The sequence below is a fragment of the Haematobia irritans genome, chromosome 1, assembly GCF_050003625.1.
Source record: "Haematobia irritans isolate KBUSLIRL chromosome 1, ASM5000362v1, whole genome shotgun sequence".
NCBI classification, from domain to species: Eukaryota; Metazoa; Arthropoda; class Insecta; order Diptera; family Muscidae; genus Haematobia; species Haematobia irritans.
This window is the reverse complement of record NC_134397.1, coordinates 191,806,692-191,817,251: the sequence shown is the minus strand read 5'-3', so window position 1 is coordinate 191,817,251 and position 10,560 is coordinate 191,806,692. Positions and strand designations below refer to the sequence as shown.

At 35.2% G+C, this 10,560-nt stretch overlaps 1 protein-coding gene across 1 annotated transcript; it reads left to right on the top strand.

Moving 5' to 3' along the window:
- The first annotated feature begins 1,992 nt into the window (after positions 1-1,992).
- Positions 1,993-4,321, top strand: LOC142222299 (phenoloxidase 2-like). The gene is made up of 3 exons (XM_075292345.1): positions 1,993-3,660; positions 3,723-3,955; positions 4,024-4,321. The coding sequence occupies exons 1-3, from the start codon at positions 2,055-2,057 to the stop codon at positions 4,234-4,236; spliced, it is 2,052 nt and encodes a 683-aa protein (XP_075148460.1). The 5' UTR covers positions 1,993-2,054; the 3' UTR covers positions 4,237-4,321.
- The last annotated feature ends 6,239 nt before the right edge of the window (positions 4,322-10,560 follow it).

Sequence of the window (10,560 nt, the reverse complement as noted above, 5' to 3'; positions counted from 1 at the left end):
CCCGCCTTTTATACACAAGGTCCTGGGTTCGATTCCTGCTTCGACCGAACACCAAAAATTTTTTCAGCGGTGAATTACCCATCTCAGTAATGCTGGTGAGATTTCTGAGAGTTTCAAAGGTTCACTGCAATGTGGAACGCCGTTCGGACTCGGCTATAAAAAGGAGGTCCCTTGTCATTGAGCTTAACATGGAATCGGTCAGCACTCGGTGATAAAAAGAGAAGTTCACTAATGTGGTATCACAATGAACTGAATAGTCTAAGTGAGCCTGATACATCGGGCTGTCACGGAACCTAACCTAACCTAGTATATAGTCTCTAACAACCACGCGAAAATTGGTGAAAATTATAATAACCCCCATATAAACCGATCCCTAGATTTTACCTCCGGAAACTCTTGGAGGACCAAGTTTCATTCATATGGCCTCCAACAACCATGTAACTCTTATCCTGATAAAATTTTATGCTAATCACGAAAAAATTGGTCCATATCGGTTTTATAGTTATATATAGCCCTTATATAAACCAACTTCCATATTTCACTTCTGGCTCTCTAATTACCGCGCAAAACTTGATTCATATTGGTTCGTAATTATTTATAGACTCCCCTGTATATACTGGTCAATAAATTAATTTTATAGGTATTTAATCTGTCTTTTTTGTCTAACATATACCCCATATGGTCTAACATAAAATGTGAAAGACGATGTCAAAAAATTTTAAGATACCTTGTCATCGGCAAGTTACACAACCCCATTAATTGTATAATGGATTACACCCTATAGTAGAAATTTGTACGCAATCGATGGTGAAAGGTTCATAGTATTCGGCCTGCCCGAACTTAAGGCCGTATAAACTGGTTTCGTCTAAGGTAGGTTCCATATGTACCAACAGGTTTATATTTCTTTTAGAGCATTACATTTCAAATTGGACAATCGAATATAAATTTTCTGCCTCTATATTAACAAGAGCATCTACTCGGCAGATCGATATATCTTGGGCTATATTGGAAATTGGATGTCAATCCAAATTTGGCATGGCGTTTTATATAGTTAAAGTTTAGAAATTCGGCAAATTCTAACCCACAATGCGGTATCGAATCAGGGGGTCGCTTTATATGAAGGTTATGTCAAAACCTGCACTTATATAAACCAGATTTTGTAGACTTTTTAAAGGAGCTAAAATACATCAACATTTCTAATTTCCGGCAAATCAACGTCGTGTAGATGCCGAAGTAGTCCAAATGGGGATCGATTACAACTATTAGACGGGCATTCATAAAATTTTTCACTGATCAGCTTATACATACTTTATATGGTCGGAAATCAATATTTCGATATGTTATAAACGAATTGACAATCTTATTATATCTTCTTGATGTGGCGGGGGATATTAAAACTACGTTTGATCTCGCAGGTAAATGCACTGGATTCACTTACCTAAAAATAATAGACATTTACATTTTCCTACATATTTAACATCGATTATTATTTGTATAATATTTCATATATATATATTTTTATTTGAAAATATTACAATTTATTGTGATTACATTTATGTACATGATGTTATGTAAAAAGTAATCAACCGATCTTATGATTTAGAATATTTTCCCACCATTAGATTTTTTTAATTTCATTGGTCACTACATAATCCAGCAAATCGACAATAGCAATGTGGTTTGGCCCTTCCTTGTCTCTTGAGAGCCAAAAGTTCACCGCATATGTTTACTACAAATTTAGGTCTCCCAATATTTACCGCCTTATAATATTCTTGGATATTACATGCGAGGTGATAACTACTCCTTAACCACAAAACACAAATGATTGACACATAGGCCTAGTCAATCTAAATGGTGTGCAGAGCAGAGAGTTGTGCGTAAAGTGATAGCGCATGTATGTAAATGCGTGTCAATTGCTGATAACGCATTTTCTAGCAATTCAGTATAAAAAGTCAAAGAAATATCTAGTCGGACATCAGTTTCTTAGTGAAACCTCCGTGAATAAAGTCGCCTTTTTTACATTTGCAGTGTCCTCCACCTCCTCAATATCAATTATGACGGACAAGAAAAATCTTTTGCTTTTATTCGATCGTCCTACTGAACCAGTGTTCATGGAAAAGGGCAAAACATCGACGGTTTTCGATGTTCCTGACAAATTTCTCACTGATCGTTATCGTCCCATCGGCAATGAAGTACAAAGCCGTTTTGGTGAAATGGCCGAGCAACGAGTTCCAGTGCGCGAAATAAGTTTACCTGACTTACGAATTCCCATGTCTTTGGGCCGCGACGAACAATTCTCTTTGTTTGTACCGCGCCATCGTCGCATTGCTGGACGCTTGATTGATATTTTCCTGGGTATGCGAACTGTAGACGATTTATTGAGTGTTGCCGTCTATGCTCGTGATCGTGTCAATCCCTATCTCTTTAACTACGCTTTATCGGTGGCACTGTTACATCGTCCCGACACCAAGGGTTTAGATCTTCCATCCTTTGCCCAGAACTTCCCTGATAAGTTTGTGGACTCACAGGTCTTTCGCCAGGTGCGAGAAGAAGTAACAGTAGTCCCTGAGGGCTCCCGCATGCCCATTGTTGTTCCGAGAGATTATACAGCCTCGGACTTGGAGCCAGAACATCGCTTATGGTATTTCCGTGAAGATATGGGCATCAACTTACATCACTGGCATTGGCATTTGGTTTATCCCTTCGAAGCTGGTGATCGGCGAATTGTTGACAAGGATCGTCGTGGAGAATTGTTCTACTATATGCATCAACAGGTTATTGCCCGTTATAATTTGGAACGATTCAGCAACAACTTGGCCCGTGTGCAGCGACTCAATACCTTCCGTGAACCCATAGCTGAAGGTTATTTCCCAAAAATGGACTCATTGGTCTCGAGTCGTGCTTGGCCACCACGTTTCGAAAACACTATGCTGCGAGATTTGAATCGTGAATTGGATCAAATCAATATAGACCTAGCTGATATGGAGAGATGGCGTGATCGCATTTTCGAAGCCATCCATCAGGGATTTGTCGTTGATGCAAGTGGAAATCGCATGGCCTTAGATGAGCAACGTGGAATTGATATCTTGGGAAATTTATTGGAAGCTTCAATTATATCACCAAATCCATCAGTCTATGGAGATTTTCATAATATGGGTCATGTTTTCATATCCTACTCTCACGATCCGGATCATCGTCACCTTGAGTCATTTGGTGTAATGGGTGACACAGCGACGGCTATGCGTGATCCTGTCTTTTATAGATGGCATGCATATATCGATGATATTTTCCAAGAGCACAAATCACGCTTGCCAGCTTATACTCTGCCTCAATTGCAATATGATGGAATCTCCATTGCTGGCGTTCAAGTCAGTTCCGATGGTGGCAGACCCAATGTCCTATCGACATTCTGGCAACAATCCGATTTGGATTTGTCTCGTGGCATGGATTTCGTGCCGAGAGGCAATGTCTTTGCTCGTTTCACTCATTTGCAACATACCCCATTCATGTATACCATCAATGTGAACAATGAGGGTGGCGCCCAACGTTTTGGTACTGTTCGTATTTTCTTGGGCCCCAAAAACGATGAGCGTGGTCAACCTTGGCAATTGAGAGATCAACGCTTGTTGATGGTTGAATTGGATAAATTCGTAGTACAATGTAAGTGTTAATGAAAACGATCGGCGAATTGTATACTAAGGCTTTTTGTTTCTTTGCTGCAGTAAATCCTGGTCAAAATACCATAAGACGTCGTTCTACGGAATCCAGTGTTACCATACCATTCGAACGTACTTTCCGTAATCTCGAGAATCGTCCTGCTGCAGGTTCTGCCGAAGAATTGGAATTCAATTTCTGCGGCTGTGGTTGGCCTCAACATATGCTGATACCTAAAGGTCTCCCAGAGGGTTTGCAATGTCAGCTATTCGTTATGGTTTCGAACTATGAAGATGATCGTGTAAGTGTTGGGTTGAATGGTACGAACTTTTGATGGATTTGAGTTAATTTTGCCATCCTCACTTTTAGGTTGATCAAGATCTGGTGGGATCGTGTAGTGATGCTGCTTCCTATTGTGGTGTTCGTGATCGCCTCTATCCTGATCGTCGTGCCATGGGTTATCCATTTGATCGTTTGCCACGTCAAGGTGCTGATCGTTTGGCCAATTTCCTAACACCAAACATGAGCGTTGTGGATGTTACCATTCGTCATGATTCCTCAAGGACTGTTACAAGACAATGATCATTATAATTCCTATAACTTCATTTGAATTCTGAAAAATTTGGCCAGTCAAATAAATGCGAATGAGATTTATTAAAATAGAAAATATTGTTTTAATTACTATTGAAAGTGCTATAATTAAAACCAAATTTAGATCGACGACTCTTGGTAAAATACTTCAATATTTTATACCCATTTGCAAGGGATGAAAGACAGTTGGTGTAGTCTTGATATTTTACAGAGAGAAAAGATATTACTTAATTGTGTTGAATATGATCCAATTCGATATAAATTTTATAAAGCCTCTATATTATGTTCCTTCGGTTTAGGCCAATGTGTCCAAAATATATTTAACGCACAATTATGTGATGGTGTCCCCACCATAAGTATACACTGTAATGCCAGACTTTCCATAGAATTGTCGAGATTTACCCAGCAAAAACTCTCATTACCCGGTAATCTTGTAGGTAAGCCTATTTAAAAATTAATAACCACTTATTAATTGGCATCGCTTCGGATTACATTTACATACGCATGTCCTAGGAGGAAAGTACTTCTCCCCAGGCATACTTTCGGCCATAAAATAAGTAGTGCATTTAAAGCATATAATCGCCTAATATGTAATAACTTATTCGTAGATACACCAAAGCTTGCAAAATAGCCACTTATTATCTCAGGCAACCAAATCTCGAAAATATTGATTTCTATCGCCGATTACAATGGATCAAAATATGGTGCTGTAATAGGAGAACTACTTGAATAGAAATAGAATATTGTATAAATAAACAAAAAATCTAATAAATAATCTAAATACGATTACACTCAAATTAATTTCACACTTAAAATAGAAATAAATGTAGGTTGTTTAAGGGAGTTGGATTCGTGAATTACGTTATAATATATCCAATAGCCAATTCACATAAGGTTCGAAATCTACTAAAAGTGGATTTTAAGTCTCTTTTTTATAAGGCAAATGACATTTGAAATTTAGTTTAAGCGCATTTTGGAAGTGTAATGTCAATGAAGTATAAGAAAGCATTTATTTAAAACATAATATGATGTCATTAAACACAATTATTATGAAATATTTGTGATAAAAAATTCTTAACGGAAAAATCTTCAGAATTACCGTTACATTACATATTCTTTTTGATTTTTTATGTAAGTGCTCGATTATGTGAATAATTATATTAACTACAACTACCCAAAAATTTGAGAATAACAATTCGAAAATTACCGAGAAGTATATATTTTTGTCATTACAAGTTAGTCATTATAACTCGCCACAATGTAATGCAACGTGTAATGACAGCTTTACTCCTGGTAACGTCAATTGTAATGAGATGTGATTACCTAGTTTTTGCTGGGTAGCTAAGGCTTCGACTTGTGAAAATGTTGCCACCTATCTTGGCAAAATTTAACCAATATCTTTGTAAAATCATCACTGCTAAGTAGCAACAATTTGAAAAGTGCCTCAAATTTTTCTATAACTATTGTCATATCAATAAATCATAAATGCACTTTTGTGTCAAAATGCATAAAAATGACTTTAGGTGTAATCACTTTACCAACATTGTGTTTCCTCCAAGGGCGTTAGACGATATAAATTTTGATTGTAGAAGTGTACAATTTTTTCTAAATTGCTTCAGATTTAAATGCATATATATTCCAATTTAGGGCTTTATACGGCTCCCAATAAATTTGATGTATTTGAAATTTGGATCTACACGGTGGTGAAGGGTCCAGCAAAAAAGAGCTTCCAAAAAAAGTAGTTTGGATCCCCAAATTGTCATCGAGAAATAGTGCAAACTTGAATCATCTCCAATGAATTTTACATGGGCTTATCATAGGACGGAAGTACTCCATTTTTGGATCATTTGCATTGCTTTAGAAGTTCTGCCTTGGAAGTTCATTTGGATGAAGAAATTTAAAAATCTAAAAACAAAACAATTTTTTTTCCAATTTCACTTTTTATTTGTATCAGTATTTTTTGTTACACTTTTATTTTCTTATTATTCAATTTTTTACAAATTGGAAATCTTCTTCGCTTCCATCAGGGGGTTGAACCTGCACTGAAAAAAAAGCATACCCGGTTCCAAATATTTTGTCTTTACTTTAAAAAATTTGGTATTGGTTCCGAGCCAAAGAAGCGGAGAATACAAGTAAGGATACTTTTAAGACACAATTCTCTTTTAAAATCGGGTTTTGTGTACTTGCTTCTAGGAAGCAAATTTTAATTTTTCGCTTTTTCAGCTTTTTTTCTTCATATGCTATCAAAGTCCTTTAAAAACAAGTTAACGACGACTTTATTTTCCAAATTAAGACTCGACTTCTATTAGAAATTATGCTGTGTTTCAAGTAAAAAACGTCTTTAAAATAAAGTGTTGAAAAACATGTCATATATTTCAAGATGCAAAAAGACAACAAATTTAATGACAATTTCATAAAATTTAAAGATTTTTTCTAAATTATTAAAGTCAAGTTGACCTTGGCCCAAACATTTTTTCTTTCATGTTATGATATCCATTTTGAAATCAAATCACTTAATTATAAGGACAATACGACTTCATTGAAAAGTTTATCGACCTTTGGTCAAAGAAAAAAACTTTATACTAGAGAAATGCGTCTTCTATGCTAAGCAAAATTTGCATTCGTATTTTCAAGACATGAAATCTTTGACCTCACGACAATATTTTTTTCAGTGTGGGTCTGTTGGCACCGAAACAAAACGCCTTAGCATACTCAGCCACAAACGCCATTGAACACGATGCATCAAAACGTCTATTCAAATGTTTATGACATGAACCTAATACGACAACATGGCATGACATTCTAACTATGTTACTTCCTAAGATGTTCTTTATTATTATGAATGAAAAAAATAAAGAACGCTGATTCAAATCTCACCAGCGGAAATTTTTTTATTAAATATTTTTCTAAAAAATATTTTTTTAAGTTGTACACCGTTTTTTATTTTGTTCTTTTTTTCGGCATATATTTTTTCCATTAAAAATCAAAAAAAAAAAAAATTAAACAATTAAGTAAAGTAGAAAGTCGGGCGGGGCTGACTATATCGTACCCTAAACCACCCCTACTGAAGTAGTAAACATACACTGATAGAAAAAGTTTCGTTATATTAACGAAATGTGTCATTAAAAGTGAGCCAACGAAACAAATTCGTTAATACAACGAAATGTTTCGTTATTATGACGAATTTTCTGTTACTCAACGTAACGTTTCATACTATTAACGAATATTTTCATTGTATTAATGAAAATGTTTCGTTATATCAATGAAAAATTTTCATTGGCTCAATTTTAATGAAATTTTCTTTGTGTGTAAGCATTTGTGGGGTAACATTGATATAGGTCTGGGAGATAAACCGCAGTTGCATATTTAAGAAAATTAAGGGGTACATGTTAATGGTTGCTTTGTCTCAATCTTGCAATAGCCATAGTCAGTGTTGCCAGGGAAAATGTTCGGTTTACCCTACAAGGACAAAAAAAGTTCCCTACTTTCCCATACATTCCCAAACATATTTCCCTACAATATTTTCTTTAAATTTAAACAAACTTTACAAAACAAAAATGGTTCTAAGTACTTTATTATATTAAAACTTGAAAATGCAATGTATATAACCTAGAACATAAATTTATATAGCCGTGGTGGGTTGGCACAGTTGGTAGAATTCTACCAAAAATAGAAACTTTTTTTGGTTAAATCTCTATAGAAATAAAATTTTGGAAAAACTTTCTATAAATAAATTTTTTTTGAGACATTTTTCTATAGAAATAAAATTTTGATAATAAATTCTATAGAAATAAATTTTTTAGAAAAAATTCCATAGAAATAAAATTTTGAGAAAATGTTTTATACAAATAATATTTGAAAAAAAAAAATCTATAGAAATACAATTTTGACAAAATTTTCTATAGAAATAAAATGTTGACAAAATTTTCTACAGGAATAAAGTTTTGACAAAAATATCAATAGAAATAGTTGCTTGGTAGATTTGTGGTAATCTTCAAATTTTATTAGATTTTTTTTTGTACGAGTGCTAACTGTTCTTACCACACATTTTTAAAGATCAAGCCTTGCCGGCTTCTAATTTCCTCCTCTAGAGCCAACAAAATGTAAAAATTATTACAAATTGTGTTGAGTGAAAATGTCCCTACATTGTGGCCCTACGTACCTACAAGACGCTAAATATTAGAAAAAACCTACATATAGGGAATTTCCCCTACTTCTAGCAACACTGGCTGTAGTTGATATTGCACCTATGGAGTTAGTATGCCACTAATTTGAGCCCATTATTAAAAAAGAGAAATTCGCTCAATTAGTGTGGGTAATAAATCCAAATTTGTAAAAATCGAGCAATATTGTTATGTAAGAGCTACAAGTACGTATGAATACGATCAACTAGTACATCAAAATTTGAAATTTGAGTAACATTTGTTAATAAATAAGAGTATTATGGCCAAATTTGTGAAAATCGAGCGATCGAACCACAAAAGGTTACCTTGTGCAAAATTTGAGTAAGATGAGTTAAGAAATATATGATCAAACATAAGGTTAATAGGGGGAAAATTTTCAAAATCGGGCGATACATATATGGGAGCTATATCTACATCTGAACCGATTTCGATGAAATTTTGTACATACCGTTAGTACTATAGAGGACTGGATCTAGCCAACTTTGAGTAAGATCGGTTAATAAATAAGGGTTCTATGGCCAAATTTGGGAAAATCGGGCTATACATATATATGGGAGCTACATCTCAATTTGAACCGATTTCGATGAAATTTTGCACATACAGTTAGTGCTATAGAAGATTGCAGTTGGCTAACTTTGAGTACTATTGGTTGATAAATAAGGGTTTTATAGCCAAATTTAGAAAAATCGGGCGATACATATATATGGGAGCTATAGCTAAATCGGTCACTTTTTGCACATTTAGTAAGTACTATAAATAATTAAATTTGTCCAACTTTGAGTAAGATCGGTTGATAAATAAGGGACTCACGGCCAAATTTGGGAAAATCGGGCGATACATATATATGGGAGCTATATCTAAATCTGAAGCAATTTCGAAGAAATTTGGCATACGTAGAGCGTGACCAATTTGATTACTTTGTAGAAAATTTGACGCGGATCGGTTAGTTAATGAACGCAATCTGACCCTATTTATCGAAATCGAGCGTTACATATATATGGGAGGTATATCTAAATTTGTTCCGATTTTTTCCAATAGCGTTCGTCCTTGTACCGAAAAAAAACGCCACATACCAAATTTCATCAAAATCGGTCAATAATTGCGACCGGAATCCTGCAGACAACAAATACATGGACGGACGGACACTAAGCGCTAGATCGACTCAGGAGGTTATTCTGAGTCAATCGATATATATTTTATGGGGGTCTAAAATAGAGGTGTGCACGTGAGTAATATTTTACTCACGCTCACGCACACTCACGCACGATATTGTTGTTGGTTATTGTTGTTTGGTACGACTCACACTCACGCTCACGTTCACGCACACTCACGAAAAGAAAATTTGTACTCACGCACACTCATGCAGGAAAGGTCGTGACTCACGACCTTTACCCACCACCATGAATCAAATATAATAGTTTACTTTGAAAACGCTTAGTCGTGGCGGGTTACCTGATAATATATAGAATTTCAGGGGGTTTGACGACAGATATTCTCCCAAGCAGATAAGTTCAACCAGTAGGTTTCCCGAAGATATATTTAAAGATTCTACCTATGAAGGCTAGACCAGATTCTGGATTTATAAGAACCAATTTTGTTTGAGTTTTAGAGAAAACATAAACATATCGTATAATTGATGAAATAAAGCCTTGATTTAAAATCTTAAATTTGTAGATTTTTACCGCCATTATTTAAATGATTAAGAGGAGTAAAATCTGGAACTTTTACTTTCAGTTTCAATCAATTTTTATGATCAGTGCGCCTGCTATACCCTCAAGAAGTGAAATAGGTTTATATCAACGCCTTACCGGTAAAAATAAATGCGATACAGATTTTTGAGGGTCTAAGATACATTTTCGGGCAAATCGGATGAATACTACGGTTTCTAGAAGCCCAATGAGGTAAATCGGGAAATCGGGGCCATACCAAAACATGGCTCGATACACCCCATTTGCGACACACCTATTTGTGATCCCAAAATACCTCTCTGGATAGCAGAGGCCTTAAAGATATCAAAGGAACATGTTGGTCATATCATTCATCAATATTTGGATATGCGGAAGTTCTGTGCAAACTGGGTGCCGCGCGAGCTCAAATTTGACCAAAAACAACAACGTGTTGATGATTCTGA

Coding starts and splice junctions, on each gene's coding strand:
- LOC142222299 (XM_075292345.1), top strand. CDS start 2,055: ATGACGGACAAGAAAAATCTTTTGCTTTTATTCGATCGTCCTACTGAA. Junction 3,661..3,722: donor GGATAAATTCGTAGTACAAT/GTAAGTGTTAAT, acceptor TCTTTGCTGCAG/TAAATCCTGGTCAAAATACC. Junction 3,956..4,023: donor CGAACTATGAAGATGATCGT/GTAAGTGTTGGG, acceptor CCTCACTTTTAG/GTTGATCAAGATCTGGTGGG.